General features: G+C 41.4%; 2 protein-coding genes across 5 annotated transcripts in view; one reads left to right on the top strand and one right to left on the bottom strand.

Annotated features, from left to right (window-relative positions):
* Positions 1-12,868, top strand: part of PMEL (premelanosome protein) — a 706,375-nt gene extending 693,507 nt beyond the window's left edge. For all 3 annotated transcript variants that reach the window (XM_044083764.1, XM_044083765.1, XM_044083763.1), the window contains exons 10-12: positions 1,890-2,098; positions 11,262-11,355; positions 12,467-12,868. In XM_044083764.1, coding sequence (XP_043939699.1) covers positions 1,890-2,098; positions 11,262-11,355; positions 12,467-12,626 — 463 coding nt within the window. In that variant the 3' untranslated portion in view covers positions 12,627-12,868. The remainder of the gene's footprint in view (positions 1-1,889; positions 2,099-11,261; positions 11,356-12,466) is intronic.
* Positions 12,869-13,446: 578 nt separating this feature from the next.
* The window catches only part of DGKA (diacylglycerol kinase alpha), an 858,181-nt gene continuing 844,810 nt past the window's right edge, over positions 13,447-26,817 (bottom strand). For both annotated transcript variants that reach the window (XM_044083761.1, XM_044083762.1), the window contains exons 23-24: positions 15,453-15,513; positions 13,447-14,699 (exon numbers count right to left, since the gene is read on the bottom strand). In XM_044083761.1, the coding sequence (XP_043939696.1) occupies positions 14,601-14,699; positions 15,453-15,513 (160 nt within the window). In that variant the 3' untranslated portion in view covers positions 13,447-14,600. The remainder of the gene's footprint in view (positions 14,700-15,452; positions 15,514-26,817) is intronic.

Here is a 26,817-nt window from a genome sequence, read left to right on the forward strand (position 1 = left end):
TATTTCGAAAGAGACAGCTTTATGATCTGACCTAACTAATGAGGAAGTGAGACGGGGAAGGTGGTGGGTGGTGTTGGGGGGCAGCGCTCTCCCGTGTTGGTAAATACTAGGTTCAGTATATTTGATCCTCTGGTTGAAGCATTCACTATCTGGTCCAGGATGTTTGTGTTAAAGTCAGTAAGTGTTGTGCCTGTGAGTTTGAGGCAGTGTATGTTTCCCAGTCTATGGAAGGACAGCTGATGTCACCCATGAATAGGGTATTTGGTCGGATGTTGAGTGCCTCTAATATGTCTAGGCAAGAGTTGCGAGACTCCTGAGGCATAGATAAGTAGGATATGATAAGGGACCTTATCTAAGATGACTTACAAGTGGAAGAACTCCATGGCATCATCCTGTTTGACCAGCCTGGAGGTATATTTGTTGCTAACATAGATCGAGACACCTCCACCTATAGTCCATGTCTGTGCTGTTGTTGGTCTTAATTTGTGGAAGGCACTGCAACCTTGCATTGCCGGAGTACTTTCTAAGGCTTTAAACCAAGCCTTAGTAACAGCACAGATGTCTACATTCTCCATAGTGAGGAGGGTTTGTAGGCTGTGGAGTGTTTTCTTTAGGCTCCTAGCATTGAGCAGTAATATCTTAAGGCTGCTTTGAGTCTTTTTTTGCTATGTTGGTAGTTTTGTCATTTTGACATTACCTAAAAAGGCTCCAAGGGGTGGATAAAGTTTTAGCCAATATTCAAAAGCCCGGGGGGGGGGGGGGCAGGTGCAGACAATCCATGGTAAAGAAACATGGTCTGTTAACCATGTCCTCTCATGCTTGACAGATATTTGATCCCCAAGAAAATGACACCGGAAACTAAGCCAGTTATTACAATCATTTTATGTACATATTGGGGCATCATCCTTGGTGAAGGTAGAATGCTGCATAGTGAAAGGCCCATACCTAGACACATTATTCAGAGATATCCATAATGTCTCTTTTTATATAGTCCAGTGAGAGGTACATCTTAGACCATTTATACCCACATGGACTGTGATAGAATCATATTGATACCTAGTGTGCAGTGACTTGAGTGTGTGAGTGATATTGTGGATCCTGGTGCTGGCACTGTATATGATTGTTACCATTTTTGTTTTTCCTCACTTTTAGAGCATTTATGTCTTCTGTCCCAGATTATAGCTGAAATAGGTTCACTTAGATCAGCTTGTGTATCTGGTTAGCTAATAAACAAATAAATCAAACATTGCAAATACTCATGATCTAAGCCTGTACTCCTGTCAGTATGTCACAGCTAGAACATGTTCACATATATACACACTAACATTAACACATGCACATGTATGCATGCACACGCACACACACATTGGTACATTGACATAGGCAACAATTTACATCATTTGACTGTACATTAGCACAGTTTTAATGAGTTCAGTGATTTTCCTGAAGCTGTACCACTGGTCTGTCCTAATCTTTTTTTGTGGAAAAATGGTAAACACAACGGTGTTTTTATGTTAGCTCATTTGTTGTATTCTCTCAGCATTGGGATTTAAGGCTACAAAATTCAACCATGATGAACATATGATATGCTGTTTCTGTGTCTCCCCACACCATGTTGAACTGTTCATTGCTGCCTGCTCTTTTTCATTCTCAACTTTTACACAGCCTACTGCTTCATTTTCTCAAGAAGCCATAAGAGCAGTTGTTTGGCATATATTTATGCCATGTGACACTTATATTTACAAAACAGCAGATGCTGTTCTCAATCATGGAGGAAAAACAGGAAAACAAAATAGAGACTTTTGAATTTGATGTGTATTTTCACACTGTTAGATTTTTAATTTATGGAGGATGAAAACCATTTCAGTCTTTTCTCTCTGCCTTTCTAGTTTGCCCACAGAGGTGTGTACTATGGTTCTGGATTCTGCCTGTGTCACCCCAGAGCAAACAATCTGCAATCAGGTAGCACCGCCTCCTGAATGTCAGCTTGTCCTGCGTCAGTTCTTCAATGACTCTGGTGTCTACTGCGTCAATGTCTCCATGACTAATGGAGTTAGCCTGGGAGTTGCCAGTGCACAAGTCAGCATCAGCGCAGAAGGTAAGGCAAACCAGGTCATGAGATGGCCTTTACATGTTACATGGGTACCCTACACATCTGCGAAGAAGGGATGGGAAATCACATGAGAAGTAATAATGTAGAGGACAGTGAAGAAACCAAGGTAGCATCATACACATCTGAAAGGAAGTCTAGCTTAAGGCGTTTTTGTAACACACAGTTATAAATCATGATTATCAAGCATTGTGTTGTGTGTTTCATCCTGTTCTTACTTCAAAGCTGCTGTATATGTAACAGCCAAAACAATTTGGGAAACTTCCTGTTTGAAGACAGTTCTGCTGAATACAAATTGGTCAAATCTTGGGAAAGGCCTAATGAAAACACAAAAGCAAAGCATCCCTTTCCATCTGAGGTCATCTCAAACAGGAGTTTTATTTCTTTTATGTGAGATAATAGAAATCTCAATTTGTTAGCTAATAGGAGTATACCCCTCTCCCCAAGAAAAGGAAGGGATTGTGACTAAAAATATTTTTCAGAAAACTACAGTTTCAGTCAGCTGTGTTTAGAGAAGGTCAGATTACTTATAAGTGGGTATGTACTCCTTATTTATACCTAGGATCCACATAGGTAGCCCAAAGATACCAGTGCTGTTACATGTGATAGGTAAATGTCATATAAGATATTATAGCTTTCTTTATCTGTACCTTTGCTTTCCATCCACCTACTACAGCACCTTACCTCACTAGGCCATACTGGAATAAAGATGGCGCCTGTACTAAAGACACATTCATCTTACTTATTATGAGGGTTGTAGCTATAAGCCGGGTGTGGTCAATGGCACATTAAGCTAGTTCACAATCTTTTCTTAGCTAGGTGTACATAACTAGCCCATTAACTTTGTGTCTGAATCTTAAAGCTTTGCTTAAACTTAATTTACCAGAATGGAAACAGGACACATATGCCACTCAGCTCTTTAGTTTTTGTTGTAGAAACAGTTAGTCACAGCAGGTAGCTCCATCTATATGCTAGGTTTATACATCATTGAGACTTAAAGAATTAAGAATTGTTTGTTATAGGAAAACTGGCCTGTGTTTTCTACTTTAATTATAAAGAGATGCAGTCTTATCTGATTTACAAAGAGTATGTTACAAATCAAAATCAATTTGAAACCAGAAAGACCACAATGTTTTGTACATCAGATTTTAAATACATTTTTAAATAAAATGTTTGTACAATTTTGGGGCATGTTGAAATATGGTAACATGGTTTAAAAAGTGTGGAGACTTTTAAAATTTTAAACTTTGTATTATGCAACTTGTCATGTGATTTTAAAAGGAAGTGATGGTGCATACGTCCTTATTCTGAAGAAGTCTATGTGCACTCACTGATGAAAGTGCTCAAATTGTGAAGTCTTGTCAACCAGGTGTCTCTTTCGTGGCATTGTTCCTATTTTCATAGTGGTAGTATTCTTTAAGTAATAGGTCTTCAACTAAATTTTCTAAGTCACAGTAATCGTAGTAACGATTACAGTTGTAATATCTTTTGAACAACTTACAATATCTCGGCAACCACTCTAGTTACACACATACTGTCAACACCATTTCATTCATCTAGCTAAGAACTTCCATATGAGGCTAAAGTGTTCTGTGTATGTTACGTGATTGCTGAGATATTTAGAAAAATTTGAACATTATATCTATATAAATTACTATCATAAAAACAACTATCTGTTTACCTGTACTAGACAGATGTCAAATATTAATGCAGTTGTTTGCCATTGTGTGAGCTTTAAGATGAAATATTTTAAAACCTTGTACATAGCATGATTTTGGAATTACTGATGCAAATATGAACAAGCAATATTTGATGCCTAGAGATGTCACTAGGAGTTAACTGCAGATGCACCTGGAGGCATTGCTTGGATGTAACAATGTAGGCAGTATGGTGGGTCAGTGGTAAGATGTTTGCCTCACAGTGTTGAGTTCAAGTTTCAGTTCTGTCCTATGGTCAGGATTTTGCATGTTCTCCCCATATCTGTGTAGGTTTTATCTGGTCACTGCTGTTTAGTCCCAAAATAATGTGCTGGCTGACCAGTTATTCTAAATAAACTGTACTGACTGTTGTTTTTGGCTTAAAATGGTTTATGGATATGCTTGCGTACGTACTCATTTAACAAATGCATAAATAATCACTTGGAACAGCTTTACTGCAGATATATGTAGGGCAGCCATTGATAAATGATGTTTAGCAGTTTGTACTTTGATGTCATTATATTATCTAATCATCTTATGTCATCCAACAGTTCATACTGACACTTGTATGTCCTACTGGTGCTGTAGAGTAACATAGAGTATATTCATTTAAAAATGATTAGCTAGGCAGATCAATGCCACAAATTCAGTGCATTTAACTGCACCACTGGTGGTGATCCATATTTGTGAGTGACCATTGGCTGCTGGAGGGTTGACCTAGGTCAGAAGAGTCAAGTAATCAATGTTTAAGTTTCTTTCCTAGATAGGAGGGATGTCTTTCTGTGTACCTGACCCTGGTTGAAAATCTAGAGATCACGGCACTTGGCTACACAACATTGGGTGTAGAACAGGAGTGCTGGAGGACAGCACATGGGAATGTGTACCTACATCCCTGTAATATTACAGCCCTTTGTATGCCCCCCTCCACTAGGAACTGCAATTACCTCTCCAACCACAAGACTACAGAGCACCGTTTTGAACACTTATGAGGCAAGGGTCCCTGGTCTTCAGATGTCATGTGGTGTATTTGCCATATCAATACAGTTTGTCGCAGTAGGAGCTATATTAGTAACAACCCATACCTTCCTGCAGAAAAGGGCTATGGGCTATCAGTTGCATAGCCTTCTCTACCCCATGCTGGTCCTCTGAAAGCTAGGGCCCATGTTTTGAACCTCACTGAATGATAGCACAGGAAGACTGCTTCTATGAGTGCCAGTAGGCCAGACCTACCAAAAGGAAACTAGACTTTGAGATATTGCTTTATCTGTTTATATGTGTGGCATTGTCAACAATGATAAGCAGCAGTTAGAGAAGAATCATGCAGTGTCAAGAATATGTAGAATAGCGGCCATTTTAAGAATCTCTCCTATTAAATTTGTGATCTGAAGTAGTTATTTCATTTGATCTGCAACCTGTGGGATTCGGATCCGACCTCGGATCCGACCGGCAGCTTTCCAAGCTTCAAGATCCGAGCTCCTAGCTCCTCCCCCTACCCATAATCCCTTGCTACCAACCACATTGCCTCAGATCGTTTTTTGCCGCGGCTAAAGACAGTTGCTTCTCAGTGAAGAGCTCCTGGCCTGGTGAAATTGTTCCTTTTCTAAAAGCTAGTTTCTAGTTTAAATTTGTGTGTGTTGTTTTTAGCGTTAATCTATCTTCCCACGTTAAAAAAAAAAAAAAAAACTTTTTCTCCTTAGTTTAATTTTTGTCTCTCCTCTCCCCCCTTAGTGTTTGGGTGTGTGTGTGAGAGAATTATGGCTGAATCTAAAGCTATATTTTCTAAGTGTACTGAGTGTGGCCATAAGCTTTCCCCAGCTGATGGCCACACTCAGTGTGTTTTGTGTCTGGGGGCAGCACATTTGTCAGAGGCCTGCCAGATTTGTGCGGCCTTTAATCCTCGGGCACTTAGGGACAGGAAGAACAAGCTGATCCTGGCGGGAAAACTCCCTCAGGAGTCAGCTTCTTCTTCCTCTCCTAGCTGGATCCAGGCTACTCCGGTAGCTTTAGCGCCGGCTACTCCCTCAGCTGTACCCGGGACTCAACCTCCCTTATCGGGTACTAGCTCTGTGGAGTCTGGTTCTTCATCCCACAGGGAGAAGAAGAAACACAGAGAGAGAGAGGGTCATACTTCTAAGAGGCGGGCCGAGTCTCATCCCTCGGCTCCGCCTGAAAAGATTTTGAAATCTCCTGAGAGGGTCTCCGGATCCTTGTCCTCTCGGCTCCGTTCACCTTCCTTTTCTCCGGAGCCGGAGGAGGAGGATAGGTCTCCCTCGAAGTCTTCGAGGCGGCCTTCCCGGCCTGCTTCAACTACCTCTTCGCGGTCCACTAGAAGCATCTCCGAAGCAGACATGGATCGGATGATGCGAAGATTTTTGCAGACCCAGATGCAGATGGGGATGCTCTTGCCTCCCCCCCCCCTTTGGGAGGGAGTGCAGCCATTTTTGCCCCAATAGCTCCTTCTCCGACCCATTATCGGGTCTCGGAGTTTTCGGATCCAGGCCCTTTCGGATCCGGGGATACGTCGGCGCCGACAGGGATAGTGTCTTCGACGCCGACTATACCTTCGAGCTTGTCGGATCCAAGCTCTTGGGGCCGAGGGTTGAGCATCGGATCCGAGGGAGTGGTTGTGTCTTCGGCGCCAATGGGGCCGGAGTGCACCGCTACCTCAGATCCGATTGCTTCGGCTCCGACCCCGATCCTTTCCTCGGAGCCGAGGAGGTTACTTTCTCAGGCTGGTGATGGTGAATCTCCCTCGGCTTTTGAGGTAGTGGAGAGGGTTCTGTCGAGGTCATCCAGGTCCCCGACCGGGCCTTCGTATCCACCCATGCCCCCACTGTATCAGGGTCTGTCTTCGCTCATCTGTCCATCGGGACAGCCTGCCCAAAGCCTCCAGTTAGTTCCCAGGGAGGAACACCAAGCAGAGAACGAGCCCTCTTCGGACAGCCCCGCCGAAGAGGTGCCTCAGAAACACCAGTGCAAAAGGAGGCACCTGGACTCCCCCGAGTCCGTTACCACGGATACGGATTTGGAGGATACGGAGGGTTCCACAAGGTCACCCCCTGAAGATGTCTCATTTGGAGACATCATGGAGATGTTGTGTATAAGAGGGGGGTGGTCAGCCCAAAAGCCCTCCTTGGACGAGTCCATATTTCTGGAGGCCTTTGAGGCAGGCCCATCTACCTCCTGGGTGTCCCCCCCCAGCCGACCCCTTGGTGGATCTAATTACCACCAGGGCTTGGAAGGAGCCCGACACCATGGAGCCTATCCCTAGATGCCCGGATAAGGTCCTCAGCCCTCCCTCTGATAGACCTTCTTGGTCCAAAGGCGCACCAGTGGATGCTATGTTGGTGGCGGCTGCCACTAAGAAAGAACTTGCCCAGGAAAGTTCTTCGGTCCATCCGCCGGACAAGGAGTCCCGAGCTTTGGACCATATTGGGAAGCGGATGTTTGCTTCAGCAACCTTTGCTATAAGGTCGCTGAACTACATGGCACACACTATCAGGCTACAGCGTGACTTAATTAAGGAATACGCTGCTGCCCCTCCGGAGTCCATCTCTGTATCAGACAAAAAGGTTTTTGAGACCCGAATGGCCACTCTAAAGTCCATATCAAATACATCTATGTGGCTTCTTTCCCATGCCACGGAAGGAGCCGCTAGAGCTAGCGGAGCGGGAGTAGTTTTGCGACGGCACTCCTGGCTCCGCCTTTGCGATTTCACGGATCCCTTCAAGGCGTCCTTCGCGAACGCCCCTTACGATGGTTCGGCCTTATTTGGCTCATCGGTTCGCGACACGCTAGTCCAAAGCGAGAAGGATGGGAAGACGCTGTCGGCCGTCGAAGTCCGCTTCTCGAACCCCCAAAGATCCTTCTCCAGGAATCAGAGGGGGCAAAAGAAGCTGTGGTTCCGTAAATCTCAGCAATCCCGTTCTGCTGCGGACAACTCGTCCTCTAGAGGCAGAGGAGGACAAGGTGGACGCCGGCCCTGAGGCAGAGGGGGCCCGCCTAACTTCGGGTCTAGAGAACCCTTCCCGGAGGGACCCGCGCAACAGCCCTGAGGGCTTGCCCGACTGTTCCTCTCTGGAGGCAGTCAGGGGGCGACTATCGGAGCACCTATCAAGCTGGGAGTCAATTACAAATGATCGATGGGTGCTTCGGATAATATCCAGAGGTTACACAATACCGTTCTTGCAACCCCCCCAAGCCCAAACATCTCCCGGATGTTCCACCCCATCAAAGGGAGTCCGCAACTCAAGACATTTCAGAGTTGCTAAGAAAAAGAGCCATCCTGCCCGTCCCCCCAGATCAGTCCGGATTGGGTTATTACTCCAGGTTCTTCTTGGTGCCAAAGAAAACGGGGGACCTCAGATCCATTCTAGACCTTTCGTCCCTGAACCTGTTCATACACAAGGAAAAGTTCCGGATGGTCACTCTCCAATCTATTCTCCCCCTTCTGCAGGAGAACGACTGGATGTGCTCGTTGGATCTCAAGGACGCGTACTATCATATACTAATGGACAGACGGTCCAGGAGATTTCTCCGCTTCCGGCTAGGAGCCAGTCATTATCAGTTCAGGGTTCTACCATTTGGCCTAACCTCAGCCCCCAGAGTGTTTACCAAAGTCATGGCAGTGGTAGCAGCCCACCTGAGACTCCAGGGCATTCAGGTGTTCCCTTACCTGGACGATTGGCTCATCACCGCCCCCAACAAGCATCTTCTGGTTACAGCGAGAGACTATGTCCTATCTCTGTTTGCTCAATTGGGCATCTCAGTCATTTTGAAGAAGTCCTGCCTGTGCCCATCTCAAGCCCTAGATTTCATAGGGGCCAGGTTGGATACTCGAATCTCCAGAGTGGTCCTCACACCAACCAGAATAAACAGTTTGTACCGCCAAGTCTTGGATATTCTTCAGAACCCAACCCCCCCAGCAGAATTAGTCCTGAGGGCGTTAGGATCTATGTCGGCGGCAATCGGCCTTTCTCTCCATGCCCGTCTGCGGATGCGTGTATTACAGTGGACTCTCCAGGTCCAATGGTCTCTGTTGACCCATCCTTTGGACATGCCGATTCCTCTGAGCAGGGCATGCAGGGACTCCCTACTTTGGTGGCTGCAGGCAGAAGATCTCAAAGAAGGGAGACCCTTTGTGATTCCCCCAGTCGAAGCCACGTTGACCACGGACGCTTCCTGCCTCGGGTGGGGCGGGCATTATGCAGGGAAGTCAGTCCAAGGAACGTGGACTCCTCTAGAGACTGCATTGCATATCAATGTCCTAGAGATGAGGGCAGTGCTATTGGTGTTGCAAGCTCTCCATCACCTTCTACCTCTGGGGACTATTGCAATCCACACGGACAACATGTCCGTGGTCTGGTACATAAACAAACAGGGAGGGACCAGATCTTACCCCCTGTGTTGAGAAGCCATGAGAGTGTGGGAATGGGTGATTTCCACCAACCGCTTTCTGATAGCAACGCACATTCCGGGATGGACCAACATATTAGCAGACAGCCTAAGTCGGATGTTTCTCAGCCCTTACGAGTGGTCTCTGAATCCCTCGGTCGCGAAACAGATATTCCACAAATGGGGTCAACCTCACTGCGACCTTTTTGCCTCTCCCCTAAACTCAAAATGCAGCGAGTACTTCGCGATAGTTCCCCCCAAAGGGGAATCTCCCAGGGATGCCTTGGTTCATGCTTGGCCGCCCGGTCTTCTTTATGCATATCCTCCTCTTCCTCTGATGATGAAATTCATCCAGAAAGCCTGTCGGTTGGGGAGCAAAGTGATTCTCATTGCCCCATTCTGGCCTCGACAAGTCTGGTTCCCCTTTCTGCAGTCTCACAGTGTGGCTCCCCCTTGGATTCTGGATCCCAAACCAGACCTAATCTCACATCCGACGAGATGCCACACTCCAAACCTGGTCAGCCTCCGGCTCACAGCCTGGCTGATCCAGTTCCGTTAATGGCAAGGACTCCCGGTATCTCTTCCCCAGTCAAGGCTGTTCTCGTGACAGCTCATAAGCCATCCACCAGAAAACTCTACAACAGTAAATGGAAACGTTTTTCCATCTGGGCAAAGGGTAAGGGATTAGATCCTTTTACGGTTCCTATTCCCACCATTCTGGACTTTCTATCCCTCCTTTTTGAGCAGGGAGCTAGCGCGTCCACCATTAAAGTTCAACTTGCAGCCATCTCCCATTATCATGTGGGAGATGGCATAAGTTCTTTGGCTTCAGTTAAAATATGCAAAGCCTTCCTAAAAGGCATGTTCCTCTTAAAGCCTCCCATTAAACCGGCTATGCCTCCATGGGATCTTACCCTGGTATTACAAGCATTAACAGGACCACCTTTCGAACCTGCGGCCTCTGTGCCCTTAAAGTTCTTATCTTGGAAGACAGCCTTCTTGGTAGCAATTACCTCTGCCAAGAGGGTATCAGAGCTACAAGCCTTGTGCATTAAGTATCCATACCTTATTTTTCACAAAGATAGGGTTGCCCTCAGGACTAATCCTTCCTTTCTTCCTAATGTAGCCACAGAATCTAACATTAATCAATCTATTAACTTCCCTGTTTTCTTTCCTAGCTTCCAAAACAAAGGTGAATACACATTGCACAAATTGGATGTACACAGGCAACTGCGTTTTTACTTGCACAGGACTAAAGATTTCCGCAAGTCAGACCAGTTGTTTGTTTCTTATGCTAAATCAGCCATGGGCAAACCAATTTCTAAGGTGACAGTAGCGAATTGGATTTCTCAATGTATCAGACAAGCATACATTTCAATTGGGAGACCAGCTCCGGTTGCCATCCGGGCACACTCTACCAGGTCTGTGGCTACCTCAACAGCGTTTTGGTCTAGAGTTCCAGTTGACGATATTTGTTCAGCGGCTACCTGGTCCTCTTCCCATATGCTCATTTCTCATTACAAACTGGACATGATCTCTAGAAGTAGGGCTTCCTTTGGCTCAGCGGTGCTTCGGAATATCCTTCCGTAGGGATCACCCAGGGTCTTTAGGTAAGCTGGGGACTCTGTCCCACAGGTTGCAGATCAAATGAAGTAACTACTTCAGATATAGAAGTTATGTACTCACCATAACGTTCCATCTGAGTAGATACTTAATTTGTCTGCAACCGACCCCCCCTGCCATCCCCCGAACCTCGGTAAAATATTGTCCTGTGGAGAATTCTCTCCGTCTTTAGCTTATAGGGCAAAATAACCGATCTGAGGTAATGTGGTTGGTAGCAAGGGATTATGGGTAGGGGGAGGAGCTAGGAGCTTGGATCTTGAAGCTTGGAAAGCTGCCGGTCTGATCCGAATCCCACAGGTTGCAGACAAATGAAGTATCTACTCAGATGGAACATTATGGTGAGTACATAACTTCTATTTATGTTTATAAAGAGAAGTATCTCTCTGCTATAAATACTGCTGCAGGCAATATTGTCTAATGCTGACACTGTGTTCCAGATGGAAAAACACCCTCACACTTTGGGGTAGTCGCTTTGGTCGGGCTGGTTGCGATGGCTGGTGTGATTCTGGGAGTTGTAGCTGTGGCATACAGGTGAGGCATTCTGTTTTCATTAGTAAACCAAAAAATGTGAAATGTGCCAGTAATGTGGAATATTTTCTGAAACACATGTAGAAATATAATGTGTAGTATTGTCATTTAGAATCTACTGAATAATGTTAAATTTTTTTTCACAACTATTAATTGGCTCATGTGTTGGTATTTAACACAACAGAAGTTGTAGACCTGTTTGATGATAAATGTACCAGCCATGAGCATGGCCATGTCTACGTTGTATGTCCTGCACCATTGTATATTTTCTTTTGCTGCATCTGTCATCCCTTTCTCTTTGATTTAGAGCCATAAAGACTACTTTTTCATGAATTCTAAAACACACATTAAGCAATGTAATCTAGTATTTAGAGCCTGGAAATGACATCAGAACATAATCAGACCCCACCATATACATGCGTACTCCATAGCTGTCAAACTGGGGCCATGGAATTCAAGTTGTAAGTAGTAAGAGCAAACAGTTCATTGGATGCTGTGACACCAGAGGTACAAAAATCTGCTTTCTGTAGTTTGGAAAAGATGCTATAGAAAGTAACAATTATTATTAAAATGAGGTAAAGCTGCTGTAATGAGGTGTATCTGCCATTTGACCACAGAATCAGTAGCAAAAGCTTCAGAGCCAAATATGTGTGGGGTGGGTTGATAGCTGTGCAGCAAATACACACTGAATTTGAGGAAACAACTGTTTATAACACCAAATTAATAAAGATGTGTTGATCTATTTTTCTATTGAGGAATGTGACTATATAATGAGTTTAACTGGGTTCAGCTAAAAATAAGTATCTGCCACTGAACTGGGTATCCCTTGTTTAACCTCATCTCCACACATTTAGTCTTACTACATGCAGTACACATAATGACACCCACATTGACTTCTTTAGCAGATATAGTTCTTCAAATTTCAGCATAATTCCTTTGTCACATTTTTTTGTGAAACATCTTACAGAATGATAAAGGTGGCATGCAATGCATTAATGGAAAAAAATGACACCACTTTTATAAAGGAAAATTACTTTTTATCACTTGGGAAATTAAAAAGATATTATAACAGGTTAAGTACTTGTTAAATAAAGTCATTTTCTCCTTTTCATAGGCAGATGAAGGGCTACATTCCTTTGCGGGAGAACCTAGCTGGCAGCATGAGAAATCGTTGGGCACCTGAAAGGTCTACTGTGTCACACTTATTTCAAAATATTTTTGGTCGTTCTACAACTGGAGAGAACAGTCCCCTCTTAAGAGGCCAAGTTGTTTAAGAGGATTTCAGAAATAAAATGTAATTTTATGACCATAAGACAGTATAGTGGCATGCAAAATGTGGAGGATGGAAACCTTTATCTGTCTATTTGGCCAGCCTCAAAAAATGGGTTTTGGATTTTTTTTGTACTTGGAATTTGTAAGAAAAGGCTAGCCTTAAAGTTAATTACAAATGTGTACAGATTATGGCAAAATATAAACAAATTATTTGGTGACTATAACAATAAAATGGATGCTCCCAGCACTTGTCTAATGTTTTTTTCTGCTTAGTGTGACCCTGGGTGGACGGTACAGTAAGATGTCTAACTTGGTAGTATTTCTAGTTACTGCACACTTTTTAAATGATGTAGTAATTGTCTATACCTGCTTTTATGCTACAAATTGTGCTTTTTAATGGACCTTGCTTCTGGTGAAACTTTATCTGACATACAGCAAATTCAGAACTAGAACATATAAGTTGAGGGGATAGAGTGTGGGGGCTATGCTTAAGAAAAGTGTGGCCACTCTTGCTTTTAAACTTTCTGATGGCCCAGTGATGATTGATTGTCTGTTGGCAAAGTGAATGTTGATGATCTTATATTCTTCAAACCCTGCAGACATTCCTGTGTAACTTCTCTTTCCCACCAACTTCTGTATCTTGCAAATCAGTTCTAATGTCTATCATATAGGGTTTAGCCTGCATTGTTGATAATGTTTTGCTAAAATAAAACAGTAATCTTTTTCGTGATATGCTAAAAAAACTAAAAAGTAAGATCCTATTGTGACTCTTCAGAATCTTTCATATTCAGTTAGCAGTTGTAAACAGCAACACTAGAATGATTCATGTGTTTAAAAATCCTTTATTAAAACAAAGCACTTATAGGTATCCCTGACCAGTGGACAGAATGATACATATCAGAGCATAATACAATAAATACATTTTCCCCTTAATATCCACAACCGACAGTTTTATAATAAGTTTAATATCTATATACAGTTTCCACAGTGAGGTGGAATGGTACCAGGAGTTAGCCCCAGCAGAAGACTTAACTCAATTTTTTGGTGGAGCACTTCAACCTCCCTATCCCCTATAACCCAAACACAGTGTCAGGTGTCTGCCGCCTTATCATAACTACTGAGAAGCCAACGTTCATCAATTCAACCAGGAACTTTTTTTGGGAGAGGGGATAATACTCCCTCCTGCCTGCTACCTGCCTCTGTATTTAAATATCAAATGAAGAGTCATAATTTGATGAGGAAATAAATGGTAAGTTTAGCCTCTGTGTTCATGCCTGAGTCACTGGTTCTGGGGAGCTTCATGCCTGAGTCACTGGTTCTGGGGAGGGGGGGGGGGAGTACACTGTAGCGGTCATCTGAGTCTAAACCCCAAACCTGGCTCCCATACTTGATTATGATGGAGTTTGCAATGGGCTGTGAATGTACTGCAGATAGACTCATCTCTATAGCTCAGAGGCAGTAGTTGTTTTGTTTCTCCAGTTCCACAAATCCAGTACCAGAAGGACCAGGACTGAGACATTGAAGAGTCTAAAAAAGCTTGAACCACTGCAAAACCACAAATCATGCACCCCAACCATTACTGTCCATCCACACAAGCAGCGCTGCCTGCAAGAAGCCTATTAAGGAGTTTATCCCCACAGTGGTCTGAATATGGTGGGGTCATCGTGGATCAGTTGGGTTCCATTATGCGGCAGAATGAAAGTTAAACTGAAGGGTGAACACTGTATGTAGATTACCAAGGAAATTTAAAACAACATTAAAACCAGTCCTTAAAGTAATAAAAATATGTACTCTATACTAGGGATGTATCAAAACAGTAGTGCAATGGTAGATCAATTAGTTAAAACCAGAACCATCATTCTGCAATGAAAATCCTATTAGAGGCAGGGAGGAGTTGGCTGGACAGGGACAGTATGGTCCCTTTGGCCATAATGATCTTGGCACATTATTGAAGCACCATGGGAATCATAGAGGTGCTAAGATTCTTGACCGCTTTTCTTGAGGGAGAAGAAGCTGGATGATCGTGGAGGAGGAGCCATCATCATTGGTGCCTGGTTCTTGTGAGTTATCTTTATCTGCATGGAAAAGTAAAGAACATTTGTGTTAAAATATGAGTATGATGCTTTAGTCCTGACAACTGCTATCACATCTACACCAACAAGATTGAACTTGACGCAGAGGCAGTCCCCACACTCCCATACACTCTATGAAGAACCCTTATTTTGTTTTCTGCTAGGTAACACCATGCTAAATTAGTTGCTCACCATATACCTTCAAGAGCACATATATTTAGTGAAATTGTGTTTCACATTGAGAATTCCTAGATCACAGTCTTGCAGTCCAAATATGAGACTATTTTTCTTGCAGCAACTAGCACTATTTGAATTGCACAAATATAGGTATTACTTACATTTTTAGGAGCCCTAAAATGAACAAACATTACAAAAAGCAAATAAAATGGATTTCTACCATTATCCTGCATAAGGCCATGGATGGGATCTCAAGTATTACAAGCAATCTCATTTTGTATTTGTGTTACAGGCTGTTTATTGTTTACAGCAAACCATTTAGTATATGATGTACAACAACAATGATAGCACCCGCCGAATGAAAGTGCTCAGCCATACGATGTAGGGTGTCAGTCCTTAATAACAGTAGATATAAGTTAGTAATCAATACTGCAATCAGTAAACTGTCGTTCAGCAGTGGAGAGTAAAGAGTGGCACTACTCTGATATGGACGGCACTCAACTGACAGTCATAAGTATATGTATTTTTTTTTTTATTCATAAATTTATCATAAATGTATGACATCATTAAGTTACTCACAAGGCATGGTGGCTGCATCCATGGTTCTCCATCAATCTGCATTGGAAGATGCTTCTTGGTCCTGGAGAACAGAATACAAACAGAAAAGGTCTTTTTATAAACAAGCAACAATCATCCACTTAAATAACATTTTCAAAAGGTTTAGGGTTCCCAATTGTACTGATGAATTTGAAAGTAATATCGAATGTATATCCCTCAGAATAGGCCCATCTCTATAGTCAAGATTCCTTATGCTAGAACATTAACATGCAAGCATTACTAAAACAGAGTATGATTAATGTCATGTGTGTCATACATAGCCCAACTGCCATTTCTTATCAGATTTTTAGTCTACTAAATTTAAAGGTCATCTAAAATTTCAATACTTTAGATTACATTTTTATTTAAAATGAATACTGTTCTTCCATTTGATATGTTTTACAGGTTATCTTTATTTATTGGTAATAATAACCATTTATCCTGAAGGCAGTACTTTCATTTTCAGTTTTAGACTGTTTTTTAGTTGGGGTGGTCAAGTAAATCTCGATTAAAACTGAACGTTTAAAATAGTACGGTTACTTAATTTTTTGTAGTAATTTTCTTCAGAATTACCAATAAAAAATTCTCAAAAATAAGTGTCTCATTCACATAATCTGCAAGTAGAGTCAAAGAAGATTTGCTTCATTTTTTTAGGCCATCTCTTGAAAATATGTCAAAGAATTTTACGCTATAGTCTGTAATAAAAACACTGGCACCCTTACTATTTGTCAAAATCTCTTATTTCTGTCGTATGGTTCAATGTCTTGTACACTACTGCAAGAATCTGAAAGTAAAAGCTGATGAAAGTGACAGTATGCAGTTTCATGTTGTGTGAGTCTATTCATATTTTCAAATATTACACAATGTCAGAAATAGTAACAAATATGTTGTTCTGTCTTAAGCTTTTGAACTGGTGCACTTAGAGCCTTCAGGAAACCTCTCCCTTCCAGGTTAATTTGTTCGAGAACTTGAAACTGTGGATTTAGAAGTCTGATTTATTCTCAGTTAAGTGATATACCCATTAAGTCGGAAAAGATATGCGCTACATTTCTGCATGTTGCAGGAGAAAAAGCCCTTAAAGTTTATAATAAATCTGAGGTTCAAGAGGGAGAACAAGATTATTGCTATGGTGAGACAGAAGTTTCAAAGATTCTGTGAGTTGAGGAATAATTTGCTGTTTTTCCATATGGGTACAAGTTCCAACAAAAGACTGCTGGGTTAAGCAATTGAGCTACAACAGTGAATTTGGAGAATGAATGTAATTCACAGGTGTGAGACGGAACTATATGTGGTATCAGAAAGTAGGCAGGAGGAAGATTAGTGACAGAATTTAATATTAAAATGACAGATGTGACACAGCTAGTAAAATTTCTGCATTGATGGATCCTGACAATATCATAGGCTGCATCTTAAGTAGCATCAAGGACTATTTAGCCACACTCCTAACAACACAGTTCAATGTCAGCCTCCATACAGGTTTTGTACTAAGCGAATGGAGAACAGCTACAGTTATTCCCCTGCATAAGGAAGGACTTTCTACAGACCCATAAGTCTGACCAGTCTCATATGCAAAGCCATGAAAAGACTTATAATGGAGTTAATCAATCAGAACATGGGGAACTTCCAAACACTGGGCTTGTCTCAGTTTGGATTCAACAAAGGGAATGTCATGCTTACTCAACCTGGTGGATGTTTTTGAAAAGGCCAGCAAAGCAATGGATGAAGGCAAAATAGTACATACTGCATACCTCGACCTAGCCAAAGCTTTTGACACATTCCCCTACTCCGGCATAGTAGAAAAGCTAAATAACCTGGGAATAAACCCCTATGTCACCAACTGCTTGACTGTAAACTGGCTCACAGATAGGATGCAGATAATCAAAATAGCAATAGTTACCTCCACAAAGAGACCAGTCATCAGTGGAGTCTCCCAGGGTTCTGTGCTGGGAACTCTCCTGTTTCGCATCTACTTTTCTGAAGTAAAAGCCAGTACCAAAGGGGTCTAGCTGACTAAGTTTGAAGATGACTCCAAGCTAGGAGCATTCACTAAATTCCCAAATGATTTAGTCATGCTACAGGAAGGTTCATCCCAAATAAACAACTGGTGCCAAAATCTTGGACTGAATCTAAATGCATTACTATATCCTTTGACAAGTCATCTACCTCAGGGAACTACCACATTGACAATTCGCCTCTAAGAGCTGACTCAGTTGTTCAGGATTTGGGAACTTATGTGGACAACAACCTAACTTTTGACCAACACGTGTCTTACTGTTGTAAGAAAGTCCTATATTATACAGCTTAAAAACAAAACATTGCTTCTAGATCTTGGGATGATTTGTTCCCTTTTACTCGGACCTCAATAGGGCAATCACTGAATATAATGTATAATGCCCCCTGTGGCATATATTTGTCCAAACACATGCAGTAACGTGAACGTCCACAGAGATACCTTACTAAAAGGATACAAGGCCTAAACAACATGTCTTACATGGACTGACTCAAAATCTTACTACTATACTCAGTATCTTACAGACTGCTAAGAAGTGTCTAGTGTCTGACATACAAGACATTCTCCGACTCATTACTGATGGATTTACCACATTTCAGAAAATCATACAGCATCAGAAATACTTGATCTAGGGATCTAAACTGATAACCATTTCAAATATTAGTCCCACTAGTCAAGTGCTGACATTTCAATAGGGAGCCATCTAAACCTCTTCTGTAACATCAACAGAATGGTTTGGAGAGGGACAGGTATATATCACAGAGGATACTGCTGCTGTGGAATAGACTCCTCATCCACATAAAAGAAAGTTCATCCTTGTCTGTATTCAAATGTAATTTAGAATTATGGATGGGAAACAGAAAATTTACCCCAGACTGCCTCATGTACTACTAATGAACAGAGGCAGGTCCTAAATGTTTTATTCCATGCATAGGTTCATTCAGATTATCTATGGCATGATCCCTCTTAATTATATATAATTACTGACCATAAGATGACTAAGGGTCTATATTACGTTATCAAACATTAAGGTGGTCGAACACCTAAACGTCGACCTGTAAATGTCAAACCCTTAAAATTGCAAATGGCCGTTTAAGCAAATTTTTTCCCTAGGAAAAAATTCACTTGGCTGTAGGAAACAAAATAAACCTTTAAACACTAATCAAGTGGGGGGCTTCACCCCCACCCCCCTAACTAAATATACCAACTCCAAGATTGCTCTACATTGGGGAAAAGGGCAAATTACCAATGACGGCCAAGTGAATTTTTTTCCCAGGGAAAAAAATTGCTTAAATGGCCATTTGCAATTGTCAGAGTTTGACATTTAGGTGTTTGATTGCATAATATAGACCCAATGACTAAGGCCAGTCTATAACCAAATGAGAGAAGTAATTTGGAGCACAAAAAAAGAAACTGACTTAAAATGGTACTTGCCTATGAACCAATAAAATTGTAGTTGGTGATTCAGGTCTACCACTACATTTCATGCCCTGGCTCCTCCCAGCCTAGTTTTTGCTCTCCTCTTTCTTGTACAGATCTTCATGTAAAGAGGAAAGTATTTTCATCTCAAGTGTCAGGGTAGTGGACTGAGCACCACTGAAAAGAGCAGCAAAGCACTTCTACTGAAGGTTCTTTCCAACTGTCATGATGACAGGAATCGGGAGGGTCATTTTGGAACTCAGATTCTTAAACCCCCTTGTGGCCGACACATATAAGACTGGACTTTCACATTGAGACTACATCACTTTAAAATCATCAGAGGACCTAGCTAGTTACTATGTCTCTGATGGATGTCTACCAATACAAAGGCATCCTACCAGTTCACAGAAAGTTCGTAGGTCTGCCCTTCTCTCAACTCATTACCAAGTTGCAGGCAAAACCATTAATCCTAAATGTTCCTCAAATGTTCCTCTAGAGGTACTTAAGAAGTGTTTAGCAGTAGCCAGCTCTGTGGCATAAAGCCCTTAATATGCTGCAGATGACACAAGTTTGAGTAGAGGTTCAGGTGCTTGTTAGGAACAAATCAGGGAGGAATGGAGTGAGTGGCCATTGCTGGCTCTCCCATGCCAGGGGGAGACACAGTAGGAGTATTAGGTGTTACCCAGTGGAGATCAATCCAGCCCAAGCATGTGCTGTCATGTTAATTCATCATGCCTCACATCAGTAAAGCCAAGGGAAATCCAGTGTGTGGAGGCATGCTACCTTTTGTGGGGACAGCAAAAGCAGGCTTGCAGGAGCTACTTGGGTGGGGGTACTCTGAATATAGAGATGGTAGACCACTTTACAGTATCAATAAGCCAGCTTGCTCCATACTACTTGAATTTTACCAGGGAAAGGAAGGAAGACCTTATCAGGATTCATGGGTGGGAATGAATGGGGGCTGTAGGGCTTTCTCCCTGCCCAAGAATTCCTAGCTTCCATGTCCCCATAATGAACAGGCCAATTGGGTTTCAGTAGTGGCATCATCTGGCAAGGGCCAAGGGGGGAAGCAATAAAAAAGTGCAAGCATTTCAAAATTTGTATAGAGTTCTCAGTACAGAAAATTCCCTTTTAACACTAATTTAGCATTTCTTTGGCAGAACTTTCAGTTCTCTGTGGATGTATTTTCCCTCAAGTAATTAAAGATTATGTTTACTAAATTGCATAATCTATTCATGTAGACACCGTAAACCTAGTCAATTCTTTCTTATAACTTTTGAGATTTGTGTTAGTGCCATATGCAAGATAGTTTTGGTTGCAAGATTGAACTTTAGATATCTATGCTGGAGGCAAAATACAGACTCTTTGCTGAAGCTAATTCTCATTTTCAGGACTCTGGTGCAGGGAATACCATCACTGGTTGCATGGACACAGCCTCAGAAAACATTAATTTTCAATCACCTCTGGGTAAAGAATGTATTACAGACGCCTGTATGATAGGATGGAGTGCTGTCTATGAGAGTCAGGATAAGTGTTAGTGACAGTTGTGATGCAAAAATAGGGACAATTGCTTTTCTAGCCTTTTATATTATGCTTCATTTCTCTTATGCAAGCAAAGTATCTACAAAGCAAGACAGATAAATTCACTGCCACTCTGGTCTTGGAAGTTGTATCACCCAATTACATTAACTTTGTAAGTGAGCATTTTTAACACCTTTATTGAATTATGTCTTAAAACATAGACAAATATGTATTGATATAATCTGCTGTGGATATGGGTATGGCCTGGTGTGAGACTTACACTGTCTTCCCCAGATTTTTCAAGGGTCGGCAAGAGCTCACCTGATGCCACTGGAACTGCAATGCTTTCCAGGGAGCTGGCCCCTCTCTTTCGGGGTAAACCCATTCCATGGCACCCTGCCCTTTACAAAGAAAAGAGAACTCTCCCACGGAGCTTCTCTGGGATTGCTTGCATCACTGAACTGCATGCCATGAGGTGCCTATCTCTGCCACTCTGGATTTGGGGGATCTGAACCATACTCCCTTTCGATCAGCCAAGGGCTCCTTGCTCTACGGGATGTTTTTTCCTCCCTGAGCTTGTCTTAGGACACCTGCATTACTCTTTGGCAGGTGTACTGCCCAGTCAAACTCCCCACATGACACTGTACCCAGAGCAGGTCATGCCCAGGTGCTTGGAGCCAGAAGCAAGAGCTCTGCTCGGGCTCACCCCCCACCTCACCGGGTAAGTGAAAGTACTGGTATCTCACCGGCAGCTGAGGCCTCTCACTTACTCTACACCTCTCATGTCTCTTTACAGTGCCAGACTAGAGTCAAGCTCAACAGGGTCTTCTTTCCCTACTGAGAATGTCAAGCTCGTTCCCTTGGCTGTGGTTTTGCTAGATAGTAGGCAGGGACAGTGGGAATCTTGTTTATCCATTCATGCATGTCACTAATTAGATGACTAGGCATTTAGCTACCTTAGGAGAGTCATAGTTACTACAGCTGTTTACCCGCACTTCATTGAATTTCTTGACTTTGACATTCAGACCACTGGATAGAAGCATTTCTGCATCAAGCAGGAATGGAAATCAAAGCAGAAGTAGATAAAAATCAGGGAGCAACTGAAAGTGCCAAAGAAACAAAAGAAAGAATATAAGGTGAAGGATCAGGTGAGAAGGCAAGAAATGTGGAAAATGCATAAGTATAGTTGCAAGTATGGAAAACTCCTGGAACAATTTCATGTTGATCAGGATCGAACACAGGAATGGTTAAGGGGAGGCAAATTCAAACTAAAGGATGAAAGGTTAATATTGGCAGCGCAAGATAGTGGACTACATACATGTTGGTTTACAAAGTCCATTGAACATGTGGGAGAAGCAAGGTGTGCAACTGTTTCCAATTCTGTTTTACAATACCATGTAGGTATTGGAAACAGTTGCACACCTTGTTGGTTGTGATATACTAATGGCAGAGAAGGACTGTATACTGAAAGGCATAACAATGTGGCAAGACTGTTGCACTGGGGATTGTGCAAACATAATATTGAAATAGCTGAAAAACACTGGAAACATGAGAAACAAAGCATCACAGAAAATTATGGTCTACATCACATGAGATCACCCATTACCAAGAGTTCAAAAGACAGATGTGAGAAAATCAGATATAGTGGTCCATGAAAAGAACAAAGTAGCACTGATCATTGGAATTGCTATACCCATTGACTACAGTGCCTTGTGTATAGAGACACAAAGTCATAAAATGTCAGGATTTGCAGGCAGAAACAAAATCAATGTGGAAGAAAGATACCCAGACAGTTCCAATAGTAGTACGAGCAAAGAATTTACAATCGTATTTAGATACGTTACCGATACATGTAACTCCTTATGAACTGCAGAAGGAATCATTGCTGGGTAGATTGCTGGTGCTGTGAAGAGCACTTTTGGCTGACATCAAAGACTGAAACAATACTAATTTCATAAACTTTAATCATGCTTTGACTTAGGAATGGGGTCCATTCCCATCATGGTATTAGAAACTCAAAAGATTTTGAGAATTTAAAAAATGAGAAATGTTATATATATATATATATATATATACACACACACACACACATACACCCTTCATCTCTCCATTCAGATATATATAAGCACATATATATTTGAATGGAGAGATGAAGGGTCCAAATGGAGAGATAAGTCAGCAAGCAAAGGAGAGTAGTATTGCTGGAATTGAATTCATCCTCAAGTCTTGGTCAGTACCTTCATGAGATGCACCCTGTTTTTCACAAAATCTCACCAAGAAAACACTGACATATAAACTGCATTTTATATAGCATACATCATGGACAGAAGTAGGTTAAAAATAAAAAAAGATAGCTGGGTACACATGACCCAGGATGAAAAAGTGCCCAGTCCTCATAGGTGCACTGGTGCCAGGACTGGAAAAAAATGAGTGTGTAGAATTCTCAAGACAGAAACCCCCCCCCCCCCACCCGTTGTAGAACGAAGTAGCAGCACACAAAAAAATCACAAAAACAAATAAGCCAAAAAAGAGCCATAGAGATGATAGAGTAGACTATTGAGGATAATAAATAATGTATTGTTACTATTATGCAAGAAGCCCAGAATTTCCAGACAGAAGATATACAAAAAGACTAAGAGAAATTAGAGAGAAAGAAAATACTTCCACAAGAAAAAAATGTCAGAAGCTTCAAATAAAAATTTGTGTTCATTAATATAACAGATTTATGATAAACATTATATAGACCAAGAAACCTTGATCCATTTGGAAAAGAAAGCATCTTAGGAAATGCAGAAATATAAAGACCAAAACATAGTACTCTTGAAAGGTTTATAAAAAGAAATATAGACGTGGGAAAGAAAGAGAGATCTGATATGGTGCAATATTTATACAAAGGAGAAAACCAAATTAACACAAAAAAGGCAGCCCCAAAGCTATTCAAATAGAAATACAAGCAAAGGAATCCAGATATGGAAAATTTCACAATAAAAAATAAGACCACAAAGAGGGAATATAGAACAGAAGATTAGTAAAGTAGACATTATGGAATACTTGCAAAGTGAAGGATTTAGTGTAAAAAGTTTAACGCAGGTTACATCACAGCATGAATGAACAAGTCCCCAAAGTAAGGAGAAGAAGGAAGATTAGGAGACATCTAAAGAAGAAATATGGTATTGGGGAAGAAAAAGAGATTTCATATGGTGTAATATTTATGTAAAGGTGAAAGCAAAACTAATCAATACAAAAAGAGCAGCACCAAAGATATTTGACAAGAAATACAGGCAAAGGCATCTGGACATGGGAAAGTTTACAATTCAAAAAATAAGAAAATAAAGAGGAAAAGTAGAAAATTGGATTAATAATGCAGAAGTTAAAGAAATAGACACTGAGATTATGGAGCACCTGCAAATTGAAGGATTTACTTTAGAAAATCCAGCTTGGAAAACACCACAGCAGGATAGAGCAATGGATCCCCAAATTAAGGAGAAACCAGTGGAGAGAGAAACATCTGTTCAGCTGCCATATGAAGATACTTTGGAGCCTTTTATAGGAAACCAGTACAAACGTTCAGGTGGAGTTGCACAGCAAGGAGAGGCACAGGAAGCACTCTCAGCTCTGATGCTGTCAGTGTTGTGGAGTGATAGGCCATTGAGTTCCCATATGAAAGAGCGACGGATGAAAATCAGATCAGATCTTTTTGGATCAGAAAATCCAAATCCCAGCAAGCTACGCGCTCAAGAGACTTGAACCTCAGCACTGAAATAAATAGGACATGTTGGAGGGACAGATTCATAACCCAGAGGCTCCCTTCACTCTGGAATAAAATCCCAGTCCAGGTTAGGCAGAGTCCCTCATTGACTCTCCTCAAGAGGAATCTTGATGAGTGGATGGGAGATCGTAGGTTTACCCCGGGTATCACTTCTGTGCCACTGTTAGACAGAGGCACAGTATACTAACCTCGAAAAAGGGCATAGCAAAATAAATTTAAAATGGGTGGCGAAAGCCAAACACATTCTGGCTAGGCTTATAAATGCCCTAGGGCAGATAGCCTAGTATGAACCTATAACAGGATGAAACTGAAGAGAATTTGGCACAGGAAGATGTTCTGGAACTTTCTATAGAATGCCCACAGGAAATAGAGAACAAAGAATGTGGCTTCAGTTTAGAAGAAAGTGATGTAAGAGAAGAATTGCTTGATTTAATAGACTTGGACAGACATATTAGGATCAATAAAATAAATAGACTACAGAAAGTCAATAAAACCCAAAAAGTCAGAAGTTTGATAAAACAAATGAGCACAGTAATTCAGACTGTCCATAGAGATTCATGTGATATGACAAAAGTAAACAGGATATTGTACTGTGCAGTTAAATTAATAACTGATAAAGTCTTAACAAAAAAACACAGGGTAGTAAGGGAAAGGCAGGGGAGAAATCGACTGCCATCATGGAAGTATCAAATATCGAAAACTATAAAGCAATTAAGACTAGAATTGTCACTGGTAGAAGAGTATAGAAGAGAGAATAGGTCAACAAAAATACTCAGAAAGATAGATGTGATAAAAGCAATGTGCAGTATCAGAACAGATTAGGCTCTAATGTGCACTATTGCTAATAATAAACTAAAAATATCAGCACAGGCAGAACAACTTAGAAGATATGCAGATAAATATAAAGGAAAAGTACAAAATAAGCAATTTATTGATGGCCCAAAAAAGTTTTATAGAGAACTGGGAAACAAAGCACAAGGAATTGATCCACCACCAAAAAAAGAAGAAATAGATACATTTTGGAGAAATATCTATGAAGATATTGTGGAACACAACAAAAATGCTAAATGGATAGAAGAAATAAAACAAAGAATAAGAAGTTCAAATGTACAGGATATAAAATGGAATGAAATAACGGCCAGAGAGATTGAAACAGAGTTAAGAAAAGCTCCTAATTGGAAAACGCCAGGCCCAGATACAGTACCTAACTTCTGGCTAAAACTATTAACATCTTTACATAAAGATTTAGCCATGAGTGAGAAAAGGAAGTTATGTCTTACCATAACATTCCATTTGTGTTGTTGATCTTCACTAATCCTTGACAGTGGGCTCAGTTCCAATCCTTGAAACTGACTTGGCTGTTTACTTCAGCTTGCACCTTCCAAACTCTCGAGCCAGGCATAACCCAAAATGCTCCTCTCAAAATTAGCTCAGATCGAGTTTGCCCATCAAAGTGGCAGACAGACATGCAGTACTTATAGTCAAAATGATAGAATTGATAATCAGAGACCAGATATGTTTCCTTAATATGAAGCTAGCTATGGAAAATTTGGTCTACTAAGAGTCTCAGATTGGGTGAAGGAGGGGGATGACAAAGATTAGTGAAGATTGACACCACAGATGGAATGTTATTGTAAGAGATAACTTCTTCATCTGATGTCAATCTTCATTGAGTCTGACAGTGGGACAGAGTCCCCAGCTACTTTAGTCCTGGGAGGTCTCACGGAAGAATATTCCTAAGCAGCATCAAGCCGAATGATGCCCGTCCCCTTGAGACCTGATCCAATGTGTAATGAATGATAAAGGTATGAAGAGAAGACCAAGTGGCTGCTGTGCAAATATCATCCAAAGGTGCTCTGGCATGAAAAACTGCAGAAGTTGCCACAGCTCTAGTTGAATGGACTTTAACTGGGCATGGAAGTTGGAGCCCTCTAGAATGACAGATGAAAGTAATACAGTCTATATGCCATTTAGCCAAGGTAACCTTTGAAACTGGATTACCTAAAGAGAGAGTGAAAAATGCAACAAATAATTTGGTCAAATTTCCTAAAATCTTTTGTTCTCTGAAGATAAAAATTTAATTGTCTGTTGATGTCTAGTAAGTGAAGGGAATATTCATCTTTACTGGAAAAAATTAGGGAAGAAGACTGGCAATTGAAATGTCTGATTAATGTTAGATTCTGAAACAACCTTTGCTAAAAAGGTTGGATTGGTCCTAACAGCAACCCTATCCTTGTGGAATATTAAGTAGGGAGGTTTGCAGGACAAGGCCTGAAGCTCAGATACTCTTCTGGCAGATATAGTAGCCACCAAAAATAAAGTTTTCCAACACAAATACTTTGTCACAAGTCGCTGATGGTTCAAAAGGGGACATAGTAAGAGCCTGAAGGACTAAAGATAGATCCCGAGGAGGAATGGTGTCTTTAAATGGAAGTCTTAACATTAGGAGTCCCTTTAAAAATGCTTTACAAAGTTTGTGTGACATCATAGATGAGCCATCAAGTCCCATATGAAAGTTTGAAATTTCTGCTAGGTAAACTTTAATTGTTGGTGTAGATAAACCAGATTGGTAAAGGATAAAAAAAAACTTATGAATAGGGCTCGTATAAGGGTCCAGTTAGCAAATT

Source organism: Protopterus annectens, chromosome 9.part0, assembly GCF_019279795.1.
Source record: "Protopterus annectens isolate FY-2018-M chromosome 9.part0, PAN1.0, whole genome shotgun sequence".
Lineage (NCBI taxonomy): Eukaryota > Metazoa > Chordata > Ceratodontiformes > Protopteridae > Protopterus > Protopterus annectens.